This window comes from Mercenaria mercenaria, chromosome 17 (genome assembly GCF_021730395.1).
Source record: "Mercenaria mercenaria strain notata chromosome 17, MADL_Memer_1, whole genome shotgun sequence".
Classification (NCBI taxonomy): domain Eukaryota; kingdom Metazoa; phylum Mollusca; class Bivalvia; order Venerida; family Veneridae; genus Mercenaria; species Mercenaria mercenaria.
Genome location: NC_069377.1, coordinates 27,422,787 through 27,449,403, shown reverse-complemented (window position 1 = coordinate 27,449,403; position 26,617 = coordinate 27,422,787). Strand labels below are relative to the sequence as shown.

At 33.8% G+C, this 26,617-nt stretch overlaps 1 protein-coding gene across 5 annotated transcripts in view; it reads right to left on the bottom strand.

Moving 5' to 3' along the window:
* Positions 1-570: 570 nt before the first annotated feature.
* The window catches only part of LOC128550373 (MOB kinase activator 2-like), a 46,508-nt gene continuing 20,461 nt past the window's right edge, over positions 571-26,617 (bottom strand). For 2 of the 5 annotated variants that reach the window (XM_053529321.1, XM_053529317.1), the window contains exons 2-5: positions 16,817-16,983; positions 14,225-14,321; positions 9,578-9,702; positions 571-8,107 (exon numbers count right to left, since the gene is read on the bottom strand). In XM_053529321.1, coding sequence (XP_053385296.1) covers positions 7,815-8,107; positions 9,578-9,702; positions 14,225-14,321; positions 16,817-16,983 — 682 coding nt within the window. In that variant the 3' untranslated portion in view covers positions 571-7,814. Of the gene's footprint in view, positions 8,108-9,577; positions 9,703-14,224; positions 14,322-16,816; positions 16,984-17,853; positions 18,002-24,541; positions 25,171-26,617 lie in introns of those variants that run through there. The other 3 variants (XM_053529318.1, XM_053529319.1, XM_053529320.1) reach the window with 3 other exon arrangements.

Genomic DNA, 26,617 nt, shown 5'->3' with positions numbered 1-26,617 from the left:
ATGGTTTGATGTGGTCCAACAATATTGGCATAAGCAACCATCCTCTGAAGCATGTTCCCGTATTGCTGTTGCTACGGTCGATTACGCATGGCCTGCACATTTAAAGCCTATCTCCGGCAACTGTGTCAGGGAGTCGACTTATTGGCTCAGTGGTTAGAACACAGGACTTGCACGCAAGCGACCTGGGCAGTTGGGTTTTTTTCGTCATAAAATGCTATGCTCTTTAATTTATGGCTAAAAGTAAGACTGTATTTATTTGCCAAGTTTTCTGTATATGTTAACAAAATGAACTATGTAATGCTTTAAAGTAAAGCCTGAAATGGGAATAACACAATCTGGCTATCTAAAAAAAGTTGGAATTAGAATAAAAGCTAGTTTGCAACGTTATTTTCTGTCTGCTTAAAGCAAGTGTCTGCTGAACACAGGTGGTCACTAACGCAGGTTCAGATGTATAATTATATAGGCTGAATAACTGATTGTAATGCCCTGCAACCAGCGGATGATTCAATGATGAAACCTGTACTGGCACTCCCTATCACTTGTTCAACAATTAACAACAGAACTATTCAATTAATTTCCAATTAACTTTATTTTTGTTTGTTGGCAATTCATTTCAATTGTACAAATAATCCAACACAGATCAATTACATAAAACGTCAACATGACAGGGCAAATAACGATATGTAGTAAATATATCAAGAAACCTTAACTAAACTAAGTTATAATTCCCCAAATTTACCTGCTTTAAGGAGGTAGTATACCTTTGTCAAAATACTAAAAACATAATATTCAACTATTTTACCATTTGTTTCTAATATGAAAATTTTGTCACTTTAGTTAAAACAGTTGAGGCATACATCTAAATAACAAAATATGACCAAAACTTTCATCTTGTATACTGTACTTAATATAACTGGGAAGTCCAATTTTTACAATGCATATATTACTCTGAATACCTTGCAACTATAAGAGATTTTGACAATTCTTCAGCACTGTTCAATACCTGTGTCTATTTTAGTGGAAGAAAGTAAATTTCCCTCGGATTACGTATTCTGTTTGCGATTTCGGTATCTCAGGTGTGACTGGAACGCCTAGAGCTTGTATGAGCTACATCGTGTGAAGAATACCGAATCACCATACAAAATTACATAATCACACAGAAATTTGGACTGCCATTACAGATCCACTAACTTAAGACTCATTTCTTTGGATTAATAGCAAAATATCTTTCAAACATGGAGTTAAAATCTCAAGATCTAAACTAAACTGATACTGAATTCATTTCAGCAACAAATGGTCTGTCATTGAAAGTAACTTAACAATATGCTAAAATACCAGCTTGAAGAACCTTTGCTGGTAACAAAAATGAAATTTTTGGTTAAGTTATAGCAATGTTAACATCGAAAAATTTTGCAGACTCTGGCAGACAGTACATTCTCATATATTACCACTAAGTCAGATATATTTGTAAATTACAGAGATTCTTTGTGCAGCTTATGTGCTTTTTTTTTTTACTATTTAGACTGAATGGGACTTGATATTCCCCTATAAAAGGTACTTCTGATCTAAAACATATTTGTATGACCTGCAAAAAATGTATGTCCTTTCAGCAAAATCGGTTACAGGAAAACAATCAAAAATAACACTTTGTAAGACATAATATACTGAAGGTTGCCCGATTTTCATGCAGGCTCAATCATTGTTAAAAATTTGCAAAACACCATTGTGTGTTAAGAAATGATACAGATTAATCATGAAAAGCATTATTTATAGTGAATATTAGTGAAAATAAAACTGTCACCAATATTTCACTATCTACAGTTATAAAACATATTTGGCATGAATACTATTTGTGTCATATTAGGATGACTTTGCTGTAGGCTTGAGAATACATGTACAATAAATAATATATTTGTGTCTCTATGTGGGGGGGAAAAGGAAATCTTTATACCCCTTACAGTGCATCTATTTAATCTCCAAGGGCATTAACCCTCTAATTTTCCTACTTAAAGACTTTCTCAAAAAATGTTCATTTGCAAAATACTGAAAGCTTTCCCTTTTCTAAAGTTGGACATAATTCTGTAAATAAAAAATCTTTACAGAATTTTTTTTTTTTTTGTTGGGGTTGACATCCCATCAATACAACTATAGGTCATACTGTAACTGCAGGAAGACACTAAGATACTCCCCTCTTGGCATTACTCCAGGCACAAGTGGGCACCTGGGTAAAAATTACCAATCTTCAGTTAGCCAGCTGGATGACTTCCTCACATCAAATAATTGTATTATTTCTGTAAACAAAACTATGATGATGAAGATTACAACAAAATGGTGTGGTAAGATGATGGTCACAAAAACGATGGAGAAAATATCAGTTGTATAGGTTGGTATCAAGGTTACATCTTTACTAAAACGCCATGCCAAGTCTTAAACACATCAAATCTAAAGTCAAGCTTCATATATAATATCTTATTGGTTGTTTGTTTACAACCAATCAGAATATTTGATACTTAAATAAATCTTAATGGACTCTGATATTGTAAAATCTGTAAATTTTATGACCTTGACACTTCAGCAATGTGTATAATGTTGACCTTGACAATTCTGTAAAGTTGTCAGATCCTGATCAAATTTGTACAATGCTGACCTTGACTCTTCAGTTATGATATTTAAGACTTTGAAATTGAACCTTTGGTAAAGTTGTATGACCTTGACATTGGTATTTCAGTAAAGATTTATAACCTTGACACTTGGTTTTCCATTGCAGCATAAGCACACGTAAGTATCTATATTGCACATATTTTTTTAACCTGTCAGTAGTGCTTTATAATATCGAGGGATAAAAATTGACAACTCCTAGGACCTGTGGACTCCTAATCAACTTCAACCCCTGAGTCATCAATATTTGTTACATCTCCTATACATCTAATGAAATTACATGCTTCTTTTTTCAAATTTCCTTGCAGAAAAATTAAATAATGTTACCAACTATCATTGTCTGAGAGCTGACCTACATCTACATATTATCACCTGATACAAATGAGCAATGATTATAGATAAATAATCAGTAATTTGATCATTGAAAATTTTGTGTTGAAACAGAAAGCAGACTATTAAGGTAGTGGACCTGAAAGGAAAAAAAAACCCTGAAATTTCTGTTTGATAACATTCTCTCCATATGTGATTTGAGCATTTTCTGGTACGAATGGAAATCAAGGTGCTCGTATGTGCTAAATTATCATATGAAGGATATAAAACACCGTACAAGAATATTAAGCTTTACCCTGCTAAATTTCTAAAATGGACTGGTTCATCATTCAAAGGTAAAACCACTTGTTCCCAGCATACTAAAGGTTAATTGCATTGGAATTACCGTTTGCCGTTTCTGGTTCACTACCTTAAGTAACCCGACTGAAACCATCTTTACACGTCATGTATTACGCTAAAGTTATGTTACGAAATCATTTACATACTACATAAACGGGCATGAACATGGCCTTTTCATGTGTATTTTGTATATTGAACTTGATGCTTGCAAAATATGTCTCACTAGTTGTTAAAAAAAAAACTATGAAAATCTAGTCCATATCATCATACATGGATCTAATTTTAGTTAAGGTAGTTCTGCATGTTTGGGATTATTTTTTCTAAAATGTGGAACTGATTAAACTTAGAAAATTCAGTAGACAGCAAAGATATGATCATGTGCTTTATTTTTTTTTGATATTTTTTTTGATAGACAAAGTCAAAGAATTCGGAACTCGCGTATAATGGAAGTCTATTGAAATACAACAATTTTGATACAATTTTCTCAGCTAGAACTTTTTCTACAATGTAGATTTCATAACTGTAAATCAACATATTATTTTGTTAAATAGTCCAAATAAAATGTGCTTATTTTCAAGATATTTTATCACGAATTTCAAGAGAGTCGCAATTCAAGTGAATCTAAAAAGCATAGAATTATTTCGTGATTTATTCCATGTTACCTTGATAAATGACATTACGCCACTACTTTCATTTATCGGACATGCAGAACAGCCTTAAATGTTTAGCATGAAAACCAGTAACATTAGTTTGTTAGTCTTGACTTTATCTAAACCCAAATTACATTAATGTGAATAAATTCAAGAACATAAATTATATCCAGCTAAACTTTCAAAACATGCCTACGCGCAGAAAACAGTGCAAAAATGTAATAAAACATAATATTCTTTCTAACGATTTGCCTAAATGACAGGTTTTCAAGCTGAGCTAAGAAAAAAGCTCAACATAATAATGTTAAAAGTATTTTTCGGCCCTTGCAAACCCTAAGTTCAGTCAATCTGGGCCCATATTCATCAATGTTTTAGGTGATTTAGACTTAATACTTTAACCCTTACCCTGCTAAATTTCTACAATGGCCTTGTCCATCTTTCAATTTGGACAGTACCATTAACTGTTAAAAGGGGTGCTTACCGAAAAGGTACTTACTGAATGGTAAACAGTGCAGATCATGATCAGACTGCACAGATGTGCAAGCTGATTGTGATCTACACTGGCCGCAAAGGCAGAATCAATCGTGTCCAGCATGATAAGGATTAAAATGCTAGATTTTTTTTTACTCTTTCATGGTTATATCTACACAGACTGTAATGAAACTTTGTTGGTGCAATTGGCAGCTACAAAGACATCTTGGAAAAATTTCATCAGTATGGCTATGCTTCAAAGTTATGGCATCCAGCAGTCTGGTCAGGATCCATGCTGTTCGCTTTCAAATCCTATTGCAATTAGAGAAACCATTAGCGAACAGCATGGATCCTGACCAGACTGCACAGATGCGCAGGCTGGTCTGGATCCATGCTGGTCGCAAAGCCACTATGTTGGTTTTCTCATGGCACGGCTCATTTTTAAATGGGATTTCAATTTTTTTTGCTCTGAAAGTGTTCATGTTTACAAGATTATTTTTCTTTGTAAGTATGACCTTTAACATTAGATTTACACTTTTAAAAAATGTACATGTAGGAATATTTGAATATCAAATGATATAATTCCGGAAAAGAAAAAGAAAACAATAAAAATCATTGCAACATACATCCCACTATATAGTATATGCCCTCCAAAACTCAACAACTACGATAGGTAACAAAAAAATAAATATATTGACTATATATATATAATCTTATTAACAATAAACATCACAAACCGTTCACTGGATTGCAATGGGTTGTAACTATATAACAACAACCAATGTCAAAACTCAGTTAAATTTCAGAGAACATGTAGAAACAGCCAGTTAAATTTCATCAATCATGGTCAAAAATGTAAACTGCACTTCAATTGCTTCACGTAAAAAATAATGACAAGACAATTTTTAAAATTTAAAAATGAACAATACCAGAGAAGGGTCCAATTTCATTATCAGTTTTTTCAGACAAAACTTTTTAGATTAATTTGACTGATATCATTAGACAACCCCACTAAGTCAGTTTTGGCCGACTTACTAAGCTATATTGCAAACGTTTGTGAAAAAAAAAAAACATCGTAAAAATGCAAAAAAATATTTACATTTAGTCTCATCAACCAATTTAAGTAAACTGTTCTTTCATGAAAGAATATTATTTACCAAATAATCAAATATCCATTTAACTTGTTCAAAGTCAATAGGGGTCGTGTACTCAATAAGTACCTACTATCAGCATGTGAAGTTTGAAAGTCCTGAGTGCAGTGGTTCGCGAGTAAAGTGCCTTCATGCAAAAAGTTAACGTTGTGACGAACGAACGAACTAACGAACGGACGGACAGTTGAAAACTAATATGCCTCCCTTTGGGGGCATAAAAATTTGAAATTTTGATCATTGATTGCTGTTATATAGTCATATTACACCAGTAAAACATGACAAGAATACATTTCTCTGGTAACAAACTATCGCAACATAATGTAAAAAATATGGATTTTTTCTTCACATTTGTGTCATGTTAAATTTATAGCTAAATTCAGAAAACATTACTGGAGAAAATACAAGAAAACAGAGCTGAAGTAATGAACACAATGCTTATAATCTATGGCTTTTTTAAAACTGTTTTTTTTTATTCAACAGGCAACAAATACGTAGGGAGTATTTCTTTGTTTCAATGCAAGAACTAAATCTTTTTCACAAGGTGAACATCAGATACAATATTTTCACAAATGACGTAACCACCAGTGAAAATGTCAGATCTGGTGTTTAGGAGTGAGCGATAATTGATCTTATATGTAAAACGAACAGATTTTTTTTTGTTACAAGTATTTCTTAGGATTTTAATAGATTTCTCAGTCAGAGAAAAAATATTTTTCCCTGTGAGATTACCAATTATATTTCACTCTAATATTTCAATAATTCACAGAAACATGTAATTAAGAGTGGTGTTTTGTTTTTCTAATAAATTCACTCCACCCTCTGAAAATAAAAAAATATCAAATGTACTTTCTTCTTGGAAAATTTTAATCATTTTTTTTAAAGATTTTATTTATAATTGACTTGAAATCTTAAAAATGTACTCAGCTGCTAAAAAGCAAAGAAAACAATATTAAAACAGTATCTAGTACTTGATGCTGTGAAAGCACATTCTAGCAGCACTTTGTGATATCCACAAAAGGATGTGTGTAAGTTTTTTATGGTAGTACTGAATCTTCACTGTAACAGATGCCAAAGTAAAATAATGTCGGTTTCCATGTACCTCTAACAACGAACGTTTTCATCAATATTTTATAATATACATTCAGTTTTCATGCTAATCTTCTTGAAATAATCAGATTTCTTTGAAAATTATTTAAAATACAAAATACTGTGAACCATAAAAATTCGTGGGGAACTAATTTTCATGAATTTCATAGTTAAGTTGATCCACAAAATTAATTTCCAACAAACAAATATAATTCCTATGGATTTTATCTTCAAAATTAAAAACCCACGAATACATATTCCCATGAAAAAGTCTGACTGGCCAAAACCACAAAATTTCATGTCCTCAAAAGTAAATGATTTTACAGTACTGGATTAACTACAGTGGCAAGATTTCTACTACAGTAAATTACAGTATAATTTTATGTAAAACAATGTCATAAAAGGCATTTCAATTCAAAAATTATCCAACTTTAATTAAACCATGAGGTTTCTGTAAAATCAGATATTTTTGCGAGGCTAAAATTTTGCTGTTTCAAAACTTGGCGCTGGTCCATGAGGCAGAATATTTGGCCAAATTATAAACATACTGGACTCTTTTTACCAATAAGAAATACTTTTTCAAGTATCTATTTTCCGAAATAAGAGTGTGTGTTTTTGGGTTTAACGTCTTTTTCAACAATTTTTCAGTCATATAAACAATGGATTTTCCCAAATAATGAAAGTTTGTGGATACAGCAAAAAATACATCTCATGAAAAATTCCGACTTTACAGTATATAGCTAGTCACAGAAATTGACAAGACTTTTTATTTTGGACTTGTATTTTACAGATGACAGTAAAAATTAAGATGTAAACATTCTGATGAAAGAAGGAGTTAAGATGAAAACATTCTACCGAAATACTAACATAGTGAACATCACACAATACCTTATAATACTAAATATTGCTATATGTGAGTGTGTGTGCGTGTTTCTTGTTTAAAAGTCTACAATTTCACAGAATCTAAACACGTAAAATAGGAACAAGTTCCACTCGAAAATCCATCCAAAACGTCACTTTTTTTGCACAGGTACAAAGACAGATATTTGCGTAACTAGATTAGAGTTGTTTTTTCTCATCACATCTAAATACCATGTAACAACTATGGCACATCACTGTGTGGGTCGTGCTAAGTCCGAGAAATTTGTGGCGCCACTTCCGACCCGTCATTTTGGTTTGGATCAGGTAACTGTTTTATTAAAGCTTTCAGAAGTTCATTTAACATATCGTAATCTTTTTCTTCTAACAAGTCAAATTTTATATTGAACACCATGAAGTGTGTAAAAAGACTATTCATGTGTCCGTTGAGACCAAGCATGAGTAATTCCTTATAATGGACGTGATATATATGAGCTATTATGTGCAACAAATACTTGTGGATGCGTTTCACAGTCGCTTCAAAAGTAGTTGGAAACGGATGGCCTGAAAAAAGAAGAAATATAATATTGTTAATATTTAGTCTCATGTCAACGTTATAAATGCACATACTGTACAAAATTTTATATTATTCTGTGAAATCATTAATATTCGCGGGGGACTAATTCTTGTGGATTTCATGGCTGAGTCAATCCACGTAATTTAATCCCAGTCCCATTCATTTTATGTTCAAAAGCTGAAATCCACGACTTCATATCCCCATGTAATTGCTGTTTTGACCAAAACCATAAAATTTCATGCCCACGAAATTAAATAATTTTACAGTACTCGTGATTGGTAGGAAAAATACTTTTTTTTTAATTTCTTTTTGTTTTTGGTGAAAACAGTCAAGTTTAGACAAAATTTTGCCCTAATTTTTATTTGCCAAACGAGTAATGTACATGTATGTCATCTGATTGCCCATACAAGTAGGTCAACCACTTAAAAAAAAAAAGATTTGTAACCTTTTTATTTACTCTAAAACCGACAATTAACAATGATACTATCTATTTTTGTTTCTACTGACATCAATCTGTCACTAAAAACAATACATTAAATTATGTATAAACGATACAGTAAACCATATGTTCGAATTGCCTACAGGGAACCAGACCATACTACGACAAATCCATTATAAAATTAAATCAGTCATGATCACGAGGTCACTGCACTTGAACGACAATTTAAACATCCTAATCATGTCTCAACACTGATTATCTATTTTAAACAAAACAGTGTACCGATTAGTATAAAATGTTGATAACATTTTGAATTAATCAGTAAAAATTTGACTACAAAACTCGTAAACTTCCTGATTTGCACATATTAAATGTGCCCCCACCTATTTACCATTCAAAAATAAACCCCACAAGTGATATGCAGAAAAATACAAGTTTGGGAAACAAATGAATTTGAGGAAACAATCGCATTCAGGAACACAAACAATCTTGATACTGAGGATGATAAAAAGGATAAAAATGCCATGAATCAAGCAAATGATACACCGCATATTTCTGAAGTGAAAACAAACAGGATATTTTTGAAGTATATCTGAATCCTATGGAGAAGTCTGGGTAAAGTCGTGACTTGAAATCTCGCTACAAAGCTATATGAATGGCACGTCCATAAGGAAAAAGTCTCCCTGTGTTTACAAACCTTAAATGATACTGCTCCAACCAAAAGTGACATCATGCAATGATAAATCATTTCATGTAAATCCAAATTTAGGCATTCAAATTTTATAAAATTGAAAGGACATATATTTCATTCAAAGTCAAAATCAAGCCATAACTCTCAGCAGTATTTACAAACCGATTCTAAAAATACCACTTACTCCTTTGAAAATACTTTTTCAATGGTTTCAGATGATCAGGCCACCATTACGTACCCGATTTACACTGCACCTTCAAAGTCGTTTAACGAATAAAATTTACAAGAAACGACAGTTAGAAAACGTACGTTCTCTTTGATACGTACCAAATTTAGTTGGGAATATTGACTCGTCTGAGATTGTCTTTTGTATATATGTGGTGACGTAATCAATATACTGGGCTGCCGACTCCTTACTCTTCTTCCCCTTCTCATCTGTCCAACAAAATTGCCTGCAAACAATCAGTTATAGTAATGTAACATTTGTAATGTAAAACAAGACTTCATATAAATATTTGCAATTTCATCTCATGCAATATTCACGGTATGGAATATTACTCTCGCGCCCAATGTTCATTGTATGATATGCCACCAGTACTCTCGTGCAACGTTCACAGTATGAAATGCTACTCTTGCCCAATATGATATGTTTTAATATTTATCTTATGATTTAATTTTTTTTATGTTGAGTAACAGGTACTTTGAACTTTGTTTGTCAATGTCCCTTACTATTTTTTTATAAAATCATAACAAGTTATTATTAGTAAGTGACAACTGCCCCCTGAATCAGAGTGCTCTGGTCTGTGGGTTATTGCCTGTGCCCTTGACCTTGGAGGTATAGCCTTAACTCTTGTGCATGACACGCCTTCCCAACATGCTCAACATTCTGTGTAACACCTTGAATCATTTCAAGGTTACAACTGACACATAATGAAGTCTTTAGAATCGACTGCCGAACCGAGTTCAATCATTATAATGCCTTCCTTTAGGGACATAACAAGAGCTGTCACTAATGGTGACAAATGCCCCCTCAGCGCCTTGACTTTTGACCTTGACCTTTGACCTGGTGACCCCAAAGTCAGTAGGGGTCCTGTATTCAATAAGTACTATCAGCATGTGAAGTGTGAAGGTCCTGGGTGCAGTGGTTCACGTGTAAAGTGCCTTCATGCAAAAAGTTAACGTTGTGACGAACGAACTAACGAACGGACGGACAGTTGAAAACTAATATGCCTCCCTTTGGGGGCATAAAAAATTCACTTAATATTAGCCGAGTTTGCTCATTCATCTCATTGAGAAAAGTATCAAGATTTCTTTACTGTATAAATTCTTTTCAATTCTTAAAAGGAAACAATAAGCGAAAGATCTTTTTAAACTGTAATTTATGTAAGTGGTGATATGACACTTTATATGCATCTTGTGTGATAAAATATTTATGAACTGAAATAACTTCTAGGTTAATTTAAACCTTTCACTTAATACTAGATATAAAACCAGATGAAACTGCTGTAGGATGTTTTTCAATGTGGAGAAAAAAAAAGTAATTTTAAGATTTACTTTCTTTGTATTGCTGTAGTATAGATTCTAATCTAATGCACGCTGGGGCACTTAAATGAGGTAATAATTCTCTGCATAGGTGAGAATATTGCCTTAATGAATACTTAAACTAAGACATGTGATATAACAAAACCATTTATGTAACCCAGTATGGAGCCGAGTCTCCACAAGCAAGTTTCTGCAAGCTGGTTTTGCTTCACACTTCCATTTAGAGCTAAAATGGTTTCGCTGATTTCGAGATACCAGTTCACATAATTGGAAAAGCAGGTTCAAATATTTGAACATTGGAAGGACAGGTTCTTGTAATTGTGCGAGTCAGGTTTGCACTTTTATGGAAGTCAGCCTCGCATATCCATTTTTTTTTTTTTTTAAAAAGACAGATTTACATGTAGTTGGGGAGGGTATATTTTGAGAGACAGATTGGCATGATAGGAAAGGAAGGTTTACATATTTGAAAAGACTAATTAGCACAATTATAAATAATTATGGAAAACTGAGATTTACATAAGAATTTGGAAAGGCGTGTTCACATATTAGAAAGGGCATGATCGCATATTTGGAAACACAAGAAACTATTGTTACTGAATTAGAATCAACCACATAAATTCAGGCCATGATTACATCATTCCTCAGTCTAAAATTTTAGCCTGCTGCCGGCATATGATTTTGCCTTTGCTACCAGTGCAGACCAAGATCAGCCTGCAGGATCATGGTCTGCACTGTTCGCTATTCAGTCAGTAAATTTTCAGTGAACACCTCTTTGAATAGTAAATGGTGCTGCCCAAAATAAATGATGGAGCAGTCCATTTTTGAAATTCAGCAGGCTTAAGGTTAAACAGCCTCATCAATCTAAATCAAACTTATTTTGAAAAATATTTCAGTCATTTCAAAGTCTCTTCATCAAACGCAGTCTATTTTGAAGCAAGGTAAACAGGACCAAAAACGGATATCTTTTTTTTCCCCATTCTTTAATGTTTTGCAACACCTTTATTGGTTTCAATTTCAAATTATGCAGAAATTTATCTAATTTTTGCTGATTCATATCTTCTCAGCTGACCTTGGTCTAGGAAAGAGAATAAATAACAAACTATACAATTTCAGTTCTTAAATTACATCAACCATCTATTTCTCCATTACCATAACTGTTTTAAAACATTGTTTTTCACTTGCAGTGTCTAAGTCTCAAAGGTAAATCTTCCCCTGCCCCCTGAGGGGAAATTGTTAGGGAAATCTATCTTCCCCCCAAAATCTGCACCCAGTGTGGGGATGTAAGGATGATTTTCTTTGGGTTATTCCTTTTTCACCTGTATATAATATCAATTTTCACTTTTTTCTTCATTTTTCAATGTCACACTTAACTCCATTTACATCCAGACATTAACATTTTTATCCCCCATTGTGTACTACTAGTATCAATGTCTTAGATGTGTTTACAGCATACTTCTTAAATAATTAAAAATACTTTTTTTTGTATTATGCAGATTGTAACTTTGGAATAAAATCGAAATATCTTTAACTGAACGAACACCAGAAGATTTATTTTCACGGGGTGCAGGTGTTAACACAAGTGAAAATTAAAATCGCATGTTAATGAAAGAAAGATATTTTGATCATACAAGTCATGTAAAACAAACAAAGTTTTGTTTTTCTTTCATGTCTTTTTCAATGTTTTCAACCAAATGTTACCCATTAAGCCAGTGCAACAGATAAACAAGAGCTGCCCGTAAGACAGCATGCTCAACTTTTCTCAGTGCTTGACTCTAAATTAGAGCTTTGACAGTAAAAACTTTATAAAACTTAAACCAAAAAATTCTAAGTTAAAAAGAGGCATAACTCTTTCAAAGTTCAATCAGAGTTATGGGGATTGTTTCTCCATGTGTAGACTTTGATAGTAAATAACTATTTTAAGTTTCAAGTCAATAGCTTTGATAGTAACAGAGATATTTGACTATATCAAAAACTTTAACCGGCTGCAATACCGACGTTGGGGCGAGTGCGAAAAGTCGAGCTAAAACATCATTTTTGATATCATTTCATAGTGAAATTACTGGATATATTTCGCTGATACATAGTTCAATAATTCACTAAAAAACATGTAATATGTAGCTATCTCTATCAGTTAGTTGTCAAAATTCACTTTTAAAGACACCTCAACTTGTAATCTCTTAAATTAAAACACAATAAACATTGCTTATACAGTATCGCCTGATCTTTCGAACCATATTTGCCTACTTAAGTATAATATCGGGTGATATCTTTCTTCCCATAAATTAAATACGATGGTATAGTTTCGTAAGGTCATACGAGACTTTCTTAATGACATCACCTTTGTTGTCAACAATTAAGGCCAAGGCAATTAGCCGAACCTCTAGAAAGTGATTTAAGAAGGTCAAACAACAGTGTTAACATTGAAGCAAACAATGTCTGAATTATGAAAAACAAATACAAACTTTAACTCTCACATATCTTTATCTGGGTTTTATAATAGTTATGACACTTTAGTGACTGCATCACACAGACAAAATTATTATCTTCAACAGAAACTGGTACACTTGTTTTACAAAGTTAGCACTTGACACAAACTAAAGTTCGACATTTTTATCATAAAGATAAATTTAAAGCCCTTTAAAACTAGTCAAGTACTTCGGTAAACTTAGCTTTATCAAAAACCTTGTAACAACTGGTCATATTTTAACAGGGACTTTCACCATGCCATAGAGGGGAATAAGAGGGGCTTTAACAGCTTATAAATATACCTTAACCAGGTGCACAAGACATGAGATAAATATTTTATATCGGTCTGACTTTATAAAGCTAGCGAAATTTTTAATTTAAAATACACTTAAATTTTCGAAAACTGATGTTTTGCAAACAAAAAAGACAACACATTACACCTTACATTCTAGGACCATTAAATTTGAAAAGATCACAAAAAGAGAGTTTGAAAGCAAATTTGTGTAAAAGACACAGCAATTAAGTCTGACCTTTGTAATTTCAGAAAATGTTGCTACAGACAACAAAGTAAACAAAAATAATCTTGCTTTTTTTCAATTGAATTCTTGTGTCTCCTTACCGAATGTTGATCTCTTTAAATAAAACAGATTTATTTCATATCTTTAAGAGCGGTGACAAAAATTGTGTAAGGAAATAGCTCTGCAACAAGATAGCCTTAAGATAGCCTTAACACAAGTTCGAAAGTATTTCCAACAAGAAACAGATGATATGATTGGCGTAACCTGATATTCAAATTAAACTACAGCAAATATCATTGGCTGAAAATATCAGCTGTTCTCAGCCTTATCCAATCAAATAATAGATACAGTGAAGACTAATTCAGTGGAGAGGAAATTAAAATTTTCGACAGTTAAATTTAAGAAAAGTTTTTAAAATCAAATACTGGTAAGAAAAGGTGAGACTTACACATTCCCTGGGCCTGTCATGGTGGCACAAGTTTCACCAGTACAGTATTCTGATATAACACCATACATAAGGTTTACATGGTTAAAAAACGATACAGCTGAAATGGAAGTAAAATACATTTTACACACAATGTCATGTCATTTACGTATAAATTCAAATTAAAATGTACATACATCCTCTTTCATAAATATAGCTTACACTAATTTCCTAGAAATAAACCTGACTTTACTTTCCTTTTCTATATCCAATTAAAGATGTTCATCAAAACTGGAACTTCATTTTGGGTTAGAGGGCAGGGATTTTCCAATGCTATTGTGGTCTAAAGCCCTGGCTACTTTTCCTGCAGCAAATGTAGTATTTGGGAAAACTCCCAAGACCTTCATCTACCTTACAACTTCCGCGTTCTACATCAGTAATAAACTAGAAAATGCTTTTGTAAAAAAGCGCATGTCTCCCCCAATGCAAAGTCCTATAGGCAAGAAGTCAATAGGGGTCAGAAGCGAAAGTCAAAGAGACACTGATGGTTGGCTGTAATAGGGATCATCTACTTGGCATGTCCAGTCATCCCACTAAATTTCAACACTCTTGGCCTAGTGGTTCTCAAGTCACTGTTCAGGCTCCTGTGACCTTGACCTTTAATCAAGTGACCTCAAAATAAATAGGGGTCATCTACTCTGCATGTCCAATCATCCTATTAAGTTTCAACATTGTAGGTCAAGTGGTTCTGAAGTTATTTCCAAAAAATGATATTACATGAACAGGCCACTGTGACCTTGACCTTTAATAGACTGACCCCAAAATCAATAGGGGTCATCTACTCTGCATGTTCAATCATCCTATGAAGTTTCAACATTCTGGGTCAAGTGGTTCTCAAGTTATTGATCGGAACTGGTTATCAATGTTCAGGCCTCTGTGACCTTGACCTTTAACGGAGTGACCCCAAAAACAATAGGGGTCATTTACTCTGCATGAACAATCATCCTATGAAGTTTCAACATTCTGGGTCGAGAGGTTCTCAAGTTTTTGATTGGAAATGGTTTTCCATGTTCAGGCCCCTGTGGCCTTGACCTTTAACAGAGTGACCCTAAAATCGTTAGGGGTCATCTACTCTGCATGACCAATCATCCTATGAAGTTTCATCATTCTGGGTCAAGTGGTTCTCAAGTTACTGACCAGAAATGGTTTTCAATGTTCAGGCCCCTGTGACCTTGACCTTTCACAGAGTGACCCCAAAATCGTTAGGGGTCATCTACTCTGCATGACCAATCATCCTATTAAGATTCAACATTCTGGGTTAAGTGGTTCTCAAGTTACTGACCGGAAATGGTTTTCAATGTTCAGGCCCCTGTGACCTTGACCTTTAATGGAGTGACCCCAAAATCAATAGGGGTCATCTACTTTGCATGTACAATCATCCTATGAAGTTTCAACATTCTGGGTCAAGTGGTTCTCTAGTTATTGATCGGAAATGGTTTTCCATGTTCAGGCCCCTGTGACCTTGACCTTTGATAGAGTGACCCCAAAATCAATAGGGGTCATCTACTCTTCATGACCAATCATCCTATGAAGTTTCAACATTCTGGGTCAAGTGGTTCTCTAGTTATTGATCGGAAATGGTTTTCAATGTTCAGGCCCCTGTGACCTTGACCTTTAATGGAGTGACCCCAAAATCGATAGGGGTCATCTACTTTGCATGTACAATCATCCTATGAAGTTTCAACATTCTGGGTCAAGTGGTTCTCTAGTTATTGATCGGAAATGGTTTTCCATGTTCAGGCCCCTGTGGCCTTGACCTTTGATAGAGTGACCCCAAAATCAATAGGGGTCATCTACTCTTCATGACCAATCATCCTATGAAGTTTCAACATTCTGGGTCAAGTGGTTCTCTAGTTATTGATCGGAAATGGTTTTCAATGTTCAGGCCCCTGTGACCTTGACCTTTGACAGAGTGACCCCAAAATCAATAGGGGTCATCTACTCTTCATGAACAATCATCCTATGAAGTTTCAACATTCTGGGTCAAGTGGTTCTCTAGTTATTGATCGGAAATGGTTTTCAATGTTCAGGCCCCTGTGACCTTGACCTTTGACGGAGTGACCCCAAAAACAATAGGGGTCGTCTACTCCAGCAGCCCTACAAGCCTATGAAGTTTGAAGGTTCTAGGTCAAATGGTTCTCCAGTTATTACTCGGAAATGAAGTGTGACGTACGGACGGACGGAAGGACGGACGGACTGACGGACGGACGGAAGGGCAAAAACAATATGTCTCCTGGGGGAGACATAATGATACCTCTGCACAAATTCATTTTATGACCTGCGGAGTAGTCAGAGGCTTCGGGTTTTATTTTCTATAACTCTATTCTGTATTTACTCTCATTGGGTTTTTTAAGGTAGCAGACCCGTAATCATTAATTTCAGTGTGATTAAATAATTTTGTAAGGTGTTTCGGCATTCTCCAGACAATGATGTAGCTCAAACAAGTTCCAGGCCCTCCGTTCATACCAGAGAATGCTGACATCGTATACAGAGAATACCTTAACTGAATGGAAATATTTAACCACTACCTTAAAACAGAAATCAAATGTCACTTACCATGTGTTGCTAGCCATTCATTATAATCTAAACATTCAGGTAGAGATACTAGTCGATAAAAATCTGTGTTTGTTATCCGGTCTCGTACACACTGGTCCTCAAGATATTGCCGGTACTCGTCTTGTAGGGGCGGGGTCGGAGAATCTTTGTCTTTTCTTCGGCCCTTCCTGAAGAAGAAAATTACCATACTGTGTACAATCATGGCCGTTCATAGATTGACAAATCTTATATGTTTAAATAATTACTAAAATTTATTATATATGAAGTTTTCTTCTCATTTTCACTTCTTTGAAAAGTTTCTGTGTTGGTTTTCCATACTTGGATGATCCAGGTACTTCATGATCAATGTCATCTGTGCTGTTCTCGGGATCAAAACCTAGCGAGATCTCACCATAAGAATTTTTTGTCCGTTTCATGAATCTGCTGTTTTGAGTAAAAAAAATCACAATAATAGAATTTATTCAAACTTTGTATTATGAACCCAGTGTCATGTTGGAAACAGAATTATGAAAAAAAAAAAAAAATGGAAATTCACCATGCTTGTTCAGGAGTTACCTGCCCTTGAATATGCAAATTTGAGGGCAGATAACTCCTTAACAAGCACGGTGACCTATGATTGTCTTTGCATTTTTTCTGTTTCATGTTGAAACTGTATTCATGTACAAAGTTTGAACAAAGTCTATTACTGAGAAAAAATTTTCCCATCTCTCATACAAGAAACTGCAGCGTCTTTAAATAAATTACGAAATAATATAAGCTATAACTGTTGAAAACACAACTAGACGTTACCTGAATTCAAGATAAAACTTGATATATAAATTTTGGTGCAACAATACAGTCAGTATTTATATGGAATTTATGCATATTAAATATTTTAAGACAAATGCGGAATTGCCTAAATGTTTTGTACAAGGTCAACTTATTTCCGAACTTTTATGTTGCCAACATTTTACAAGACATTTCTTTATTTAGGCATGAATTAATTTATCTAGTTTCAAATCTGAATAATAATTATGTTTACAAGACGATTACCAAACCTGAACCAGATGTGAGTCATAGGGTATTGATCAGTGGATCAGCAGTGCAAAATTAAATCCATGTTCAAAATCATGTGATCTGATAGCCCACCACTTTATTCACAATGTCCTTGCACACACTTCATTCAAAAAGTCCTTGAAATTTAGTTTTCTAACAACTTATTGAACAATCATGTATTTCAACAAAAAAGCTTCCTCATTTTGAATAATTTAAAAGATCAATAGTTTCAAATCAAAGCACAGAAATCAATAGTAAACAAACTTGTTGGAGCGAAAGCTGTGTATATAAATATTAGTTCTGATATAGTATCAGTTTTGAACGGTCTTATACCAATATTTAATGGGAAAATTTTCCAGATGAAAGCGAAAGCGTATCTAATTTATGGCCTGATTTCAATACAAAATTTGATACTGCTACCAAAGACACACTTTACACCTTTTATACTAGTCAAATAAGTAAAATCAGTATGGCAGGTGTTTAAAAATACCTGAATTCACAAACCTTTTAAATTCTGATTTTGTTATATATATAGTATCTATTTAAAAAAACCAAACATGTTTGTGTATGTACTATAAGTAAAATCATGAATATTAAGCTGGAAAAAAATTGAAGTTTTTAATATGACTTAATTACTAGAGAGCCCGCCCGCTTAGCTCAGTAGGTAAGAGCGTTGGTCTACGGATCGCGGGGTCGCGAGTTCGATCCTCGGGCGGGGCGTATGTTCTCCGTGACTATTTGATAAACGACATTGTGTCTGAAATCATTAGTCCTCCACCTCTGATAATTCATGTGGGGAAGTTGGCAGTTACTTGCGGAGAACAGGTTTGTACTGGTACAGAACCCAGGAACACTGGTTAGGTTAACTGCCCGCCGTTACATGACTGAAATACTGTTGAAAAACGGCGTTAAACCCAAAACAAACAAATAATTACTAGAGTTGACATTTAAATATGACTGCAACTCCAAATGCACAGCTAGGTTTATCTGAGGATAAAATATCTAAGTGAAAGACATTACCACAGTACACCTTTAATAAAATAACTTCTCTGCTTTAACATACTGATTTCTGCTTTTTTAATTGTCTCTTTTGCTTTTCACATTTTGTTTTTTCGTAAACTCTCAAAATTTCTTTCTGAATGTAAATATTAAATGACCTCACGGCAAAAAATTATTTGTCTATTGTACTAAAATTTACAAAACAGGACACACGAAGAGACTTCGGCGGGTGACTTGTTAAAATCAGTACAATATTTGAAATACAAGGAAAAACATTAAAGGATACAAATACACTAACTTGGCAGCAGGACAACTTTTCAATTGAAATCAGCTGATTTTGTAAACAGATTGAATCCAATACCCAAACAAAGAAGACCCGAAACTTTTGGTAAAAAATTAGGTCAGAATATTACTACATCAATAGATCTGTAGATCTTATGTTTTTTGTTGTTGTTCTATTTTTTTGCTTGGTTTAAAGTCACATCAACCCAATTTTGGATTATGGCCTTTTCCCCAGCTTTTGATGGTATAAGAAAACCCTGGGTGCCTCTGTGGGCATTGTTACAGGAATGGCCAGGCACATGCGTAAAACTACCGCCCTTCCATAAGCCAGTGAATTGCAAGAGATTCGAAGTCAAGCTTAACCCACTCGTCCCTTACTTACTGTATAAAAAATGCATAAGAAAATACAGAATATGTCTCATATTTGTGTAGGTATAGAAAATCTTTATAAGAGGTTTGCTAAATGTGTTCAATAAATTCAACCAAGTTGCTTGCTTCAAGTAAATCCACATGTTTCATTCTTAAAATGTAGGTTTTACAAGAATATTTTGATGTGTACATGTAGCTAAACTGGGTGAAACTTGTAATGTTAAGAACTCTCTTGCATGTTTATTAACCAATAACATGCTGGGCACGACTGGTTTTGCCTTTGCAATAAGTGTAGATCATGATCAGCCTGCACATCTGTGCAGCCTGATCATGATCTGCACTGATCGCTATTCAGACAATATATTTTTGGTAAGCACCCCTTTTAACAGTTAATGATACTGTCCAAATTGGAAGATGGAAAGTTCATTACAGAAATTTAGAAGCGTAAGGGTTAAAATGAAGAATGAAAATCTTACACATGCGCATATTTGAAATTCGTACAAATATGAAATCATCTCACTAAAATTTTGCTATCTGGCTTGTGCAAAAAACTTTCTTACATAAAAAAAAAATCATCTTAATTCATCAAATTGCAGCAAATCATAGGAGCGTGTAATTGAAACTGCCAAAATTTAATCATGCCATCAGATATCACTGTATTAAATTCTCATAACTCGAAACATCAAAATGGATGGATCCAGTCACTTGGTCACACTTTCTGGGAAAAGCAATAAGATTAGCAAATACTTAAAATTACCTTAGAAATCTAATAATTATTTTTGGGACATGATATTCCTTATGGTAAATTTATACAATATTTTTTTTAGGAAATCTGTTTATCAGCATGAATTTATAACCAAGTATGAAAAAAATCAGTTAAAAGACCCAACAAAAGATCTGATATGTATAGTACTAGACTTCTCAAAATTATTTACAGCATTAAATTTTAATTGGTCTTGTAATCTTTTTTCTTGAAATTTTACAATAGACAAAGAAGGACAAATTTCCTCGGGTTTGGTCAAATCTACCTTTCAACTAGTACTAAATGTGTTGGCTACAAACAAAAACATAATATATATTTATCAAGTAGACTATAAACATTGAAGATTTCCCAGTGTTTGGGCCTCAGATTAATAGGAAATTTACAGTCAAAAGAACCTATTCAACTATTGTCTACTGGGACCTAAGCTTTTAACATGATTAAAACTCACCAAAAAACTGTATCAGTTTTTGCCAAAAAAATAAATCAGACCAGACTTTATGGGTTTCTGAAAAGTGAATCACGATTTGGGGTCAACTGGAGAAGAAAAATCAAGCACAGACAATCAAAGAGCAAATTCTTCACTTATCGGTCTTGCTAGTTGGTTCTGGAACAACTTATTTCCAGTTGTGCTCCAGCAGGTGTCAGACAGATACTGCTATAAACAGTACCATTTTAAGTTATGAGTTACCATACCAGTCTCAGTTACCACACAAGTTTAAGTTATCACACTAGTTCAGTTATCATACCAGTTTACGTTTAAGTTATCATACCAGAGTCCATACCAGTTTCGTTAACCATGCATACTACCAGTTTAAGTTAATATTAATTCAAGTTACCATGCCAAATTAAATTTCAGTTATTATACTAATTTAAGTTATCACATCAATTTCAGTTATCATACCAATGTAAGTTAATTCAAGTTATCATACCAGTTTAAGTTTTAGTTATAATCATACCAGTGTTTCAGTTCTAATTCTAGTTTAAGTTTTCACACCAGTTTCAGTTATAGTACTAATTTCAGTTATCGTATCAGTTTAGTTATCATACTAATTCAAGTTGTCCCAATAATTTAAGCTATCATACCAGTTTAAATTATCATAAGTTATGATAAGAATTTAAGTTATCACCAAGTACTGATCACCAGTCAGGATATTAAGATGCAACCAGATGACGCTACAGCGCACAGCAGTTTAGGCAGCTAACCACTGCACCAACTTCCTTCAAAAAGTTACATATACATTTATCCTATAATACCTTGGGTGCAGATTCTTTCCTTCCAAAAAAAACAAAACAACAAACCTTATAGGCTTATTGATAGTCATAAGCACTGAAGAGAAGGGATAATTTGGTACATATTTATTAGCAAGTGAGAAGGTCAGATCAATATACAAGATACCATACTGTCTAAGACAATTATTGAATATTGCTTCTTGTTATATCACCCACAGACATGCTATCTGTACAGACATGCAGTCATTGTATTATACCAATACTTGTTAACAATAAGCAATAACAATGGAATAAATAAATCAGAAAGTTCTTACATTTGCATCATAATTTTAACATTTACAGGGCGCAAAACAAATTACAGTCAAACCTGTATTAAGCAGTAAGCCAAAAGATGGCCTGGATGGGCAAAATCTGGCTGCTCAAGACAAGATGAAGTTTTGAACAAAAAGAGAATTTGAAACATTAGCTGACTGACTGCTTGAGACAAGATGAAGTTAAAAATAGGAGAATTTGTGACATTAACCGACTGGCTGCCTGAGGCAAGTGGCCGCTTCGTGAAGGTGGCTGCCAAGGCAAGTACAACTGTATTAATTTGCGGTGAATGCAGTACATTCTTCCCACACAGAATATGCCCACAGCAATTATCACATCTGAGAATGGTCTATAACCTGGAAACATTGAACTCAAGCAGGAAATCTAGATGTAAACACTAATTTAGACTGACTTAATACATCTGTGTAATACTGTAGCAGGAGATGAAGTGCATTTTATCATTAATTAATATTACAGACTTGAAGGCATTTAAAGCTAATACATTTGAAATTTAACCTCTTGCTTATCCAGCAGAGTTACTAAGAGTCCTATATCATGTTGTAATCTGATTATCATCATAATCTAAATATTAATTTAAAAGCTGCAGATTTTTTTTAATTTATGAAAAAATCATGTACCATATTTGGGCAGTAAGCCGGGGTATTACACCACAGTACCCAATTCACCCTATTACAGTTGAGTTAGTGCCATTTTTAAGTCCACTGAAAATGACTGAAATGGGAAAGTTTAGCCCCTTTTGATTGTTAAGATTAGCTTTTGGACCTGTATTCTGATATCCCGAAATTATAAAGATATCCATCTGAAAATCTGGTATCAGATTTCAAAATCAAGTAAACGACACAAACATTAGACTCCAGCTTAACATCTTGCCAAAAAAAATTTAATCTAGTTGCGCAAAATAAATTTAATCAGGGTACACCTACTCATTTAAGGTTTTACCAGTAAGACTGAACTTGGCTATTGAATTCTAAAACATCCGGAAGACAATTTAAACTGCAAAAAAAACTGAAATCCTACATACCCTACAAGTATGAAAATTCATCCTCTCTATGAACAAGCTTTGAGCGACCAGAATCAGTCACAAACAAGAAATACTCGATTGACAACTTTCTTACAACTAAAATTCACCATAAATAAAAATACATTACAATTTCTATTACAAACACTCAAGATTAAATGGAGGTTTTTACACTTATCATGCTGAACACAACTGATTCTGCCTTTGTGACCAGTGTAGATCATGATCTATCCGCACGCCTGCACATCCATGCAGTCTGATCATGATCTGCACTATTCGCTATTCAGTCAGTACCTTTTTGGTAAGCATCCCTAGGGCCCTTACGTTTAAAGGTTTAAGTGGTTCTGCCTAAAATTGAAAGACAGACAAGTTCATTGCAGATTTTTAACAGGGTAAGGGTTAATTATTTAAAAACAAAAGCTTGTCTCAAGATGATAAAACAGAATATACAAACTGTGCAGGTCCATCATATCTAAATTATATATTCCAATTATGAAAAAAACATTTTTAGTTCTCAAAATCGTGCTAGAATACTGGCCTTATCTAAGAAATGATTTTCAAGAATTTGGCATATGTACTTTTAATCTATAACTAGATTATTTGCAAGTTCACAAAGACAAAGACTTCACCATAAAAGTTTACAGATTAATTTAAAAAATGTATGTCCGACTCTCATAACTTGACCTCTGCAACAAGTGCATGCTAATTAAAACCCTATTTCTTGGGTTATTATTAATTCAGCAACCCAATTACATACAATATAACATGCAATAAAACAATTAAAAAGTCCTATAACAATCACAATCCTGCAAAAGTTTAAGAGGTGTTAACTTTTATTTTATGCCTACACCAGTTTTAAAAAGACTTTATTATCTTTAACAAGTGTATAACATCTTGAGGTTAATTAGTAAGAGACAATTGTGTTAGAAGTGTCAACCAGGAAACGGACATCACAAGGAAATAATCAAGCAGGTAGAAAATAGCTGAGGAGCATTTCCCCTACTTCTAAGAAAGGAAAGAAAATATATTATCTGATGTAAATTTATATGGTTGTATTAACTGATATGTCTACTTTTTAATGGTTTTAACCATATTTCAACAGTATTATGTTCTGGAGACATTTATGAAACCTGACCAGTGTTCTTATAGCTATTCTGTAACAATAATGAGCCGCGCCATGAGAAAATCAACATGGTGGCTTTGCGACCAGCATGGATCCAGAGCAGCCTGCGCATCCGCGCAGTCTGGTCAGGATCCATACTGTTCGCTAACAGTTTCTCTAATTGCAATAGGCTTTGAAAGCAAACAGCATGGATCCTGACCAGACTGCGCCGATGCACAGGCTGGTCTGGATCCATGCTGGTTGCAAAGCCACTATGTTGGTTTTCTCATGGCACAGCTCATATTGACTTGTTTTCTACAAGTATATGATAACTTCCCCACATGCTTGTAACTGACAATTCCCATACTTGAATTAAACTAGGAGAAGCAAAGACTTCTTATCACAGCCAGAGTTCTCCTCACTCGGTATTCAACCCTCCCCCTCACATCTCTGAACAGGGACATATATTTTCTGTGTGTTCAGAATCCAAAATCACGTTGGCTGGTTACCCTGCATATCATCAACTGCATACTCCATAAAACCGTTTCTTTGAGAAAAGTTAATTCATTTTTTTCTGCAATTTAAAAAACTTACCAAAAATTGAACACAAATAGCATCCCAGTCGTCATCTTCATACAGGCAAGCTCAAAACACTAAAGTTGAAATAATCCCTTTTTTCTCTCAGTTATTTCAGTCACATAGCTTCCCTATCAACCAAGTTTCTGCAGTGTATGAAACCTTGTGTATGACGTAAAGCACAAACTGTTCTTTGTTCCAGTATAAGGACTTTCTGTTTCGCAACAGTTTGTCCTGTTTTTTTTATCAACTGTATTGTTTTTTTGCCAATTACTGTGGCAATTAATTGATCCCCGATGAAAGTTTTTTATTTCCTATTTAAAACAATAGGTCTCTCTATTGAACTGCCTGGAATATAATTATGCATACAAACGTGTTCCTTTTCATATCCATATACAATTTTGTAAACACTCCCGTATTTTTGCAGAAAATTCAAGAGAATCCGTAGGAAGCTTCAAACAAAACAACTTACATAATATCAAGAGTTAACGATTTTACAAATTAAATCTGGACGAATCAGTCAGCACCAATCCAATATGTTACTTATTGTTCTTCCGGATCGTGAAATAATACACAGTGTCTAAATATGAACATAGCACACCTTCAAATTAGTCTGTTTTGAGTGTCTCAGCAGAATATTTTAGCACCTGTTCAAAGTGGAGAATAATAAGTTACAAAACATCATGTTATTGACCTATCTTAAAATTATCTCATAACATTTCGAACTAGAATTTCACTAACAGTATCAAATGAAACAGGCATGTGACAAATCTTGCACAAAATAATCAGATCACATGATTTAAAGTTTTATCAATATCTTTTGTATAAAATCATACCGTGGGGTATGATGCGGAAAATGGTCAACAAGTAGAGTGGCTACTTTCCATCAGTCTAGCCCTGATAACGATTAACATATCCATGCCTGTCTGTTTATCTATCTATAATGGATTAACTACTGTTTTCTGCAATACAGATCACTTAACCCAGCAGACTTAAACTAATACTGACTAGAGACCTTGGAAACACCAGACAAATACGGAAGCATTTATACTTTATCGCTAAATTGTCACAAAGAACATCCTAAATTGACTGCAAATCTAGTCAAAATTGCCTCCAATGGAAGAGAAACATTATTATCTAATAAACCTGTACAACACTTAGGTACAACGGAAAATTCATCCAAATACTTAAATTGACCAATCCAAATTTATCCCAACAATTCTTCTATTTTCACATCTCCACTAAAACTTCTACAAGTTTTGAGCACAAAAGTAACACGAAGAGTACTAGTAACTCTGGAGAAACCTCAATATGAACCGAGATGGTACTAAATTAGTGCAAACGCGTATGATTGACACAGACAATGACTAGATAACTTGTAATGATCACCTGTACTATCTATTGGTAGTGAAGACTATTACGCAGCTATTATCTACTGACAAGTAACATCACTACTGGTCTTGTATAACCATGGCCTAACATTCCCTTGAACTTATCTGCATAATGTGAAACTCTTGCAAAGATGGTTGGAGTATGCTTTTACAGCCAATTGTAAATATCCAATATAACATTACTACACCAAAATGCTTCTCAATTTTCATATAATTGTAACTAAATTTAAAGTATTTGACGTTCAACAATAAAGCACAATTTTTAATATAGAAAGTTCCTTCGTTATTTGCTGAATGTACGCTACTGAATACAATTATTATAATAAAGCACCTTTCTAAACTTCAAACAACCCTTTATACTGCAGTTACAAATCTTTATACTGAAGTACTAACTGACAACTCAGTAAAACACAACAGTTGTTAAATTAATGCCCTATTTGTTTTAAACGCACATTTGACAGCACAAGAATAAGAAGCCATAATTGTCGGAAATGAGCTGTTCATCATATTAATGACAAACCTGGCCTACTGTCAAATGTCCTATATAAAACTGTCACATTACCGTAATTCTCCTGTAAACAAAGTGCTCTAAATTCTTTAATCAATTAGTCATTATAAAATGTAATAAATTAAACAATTAGTTTTCCTGATCATACTACATTGCCAAAATTATGCAAAATATCTTTTACAGTTCTCATTGGCA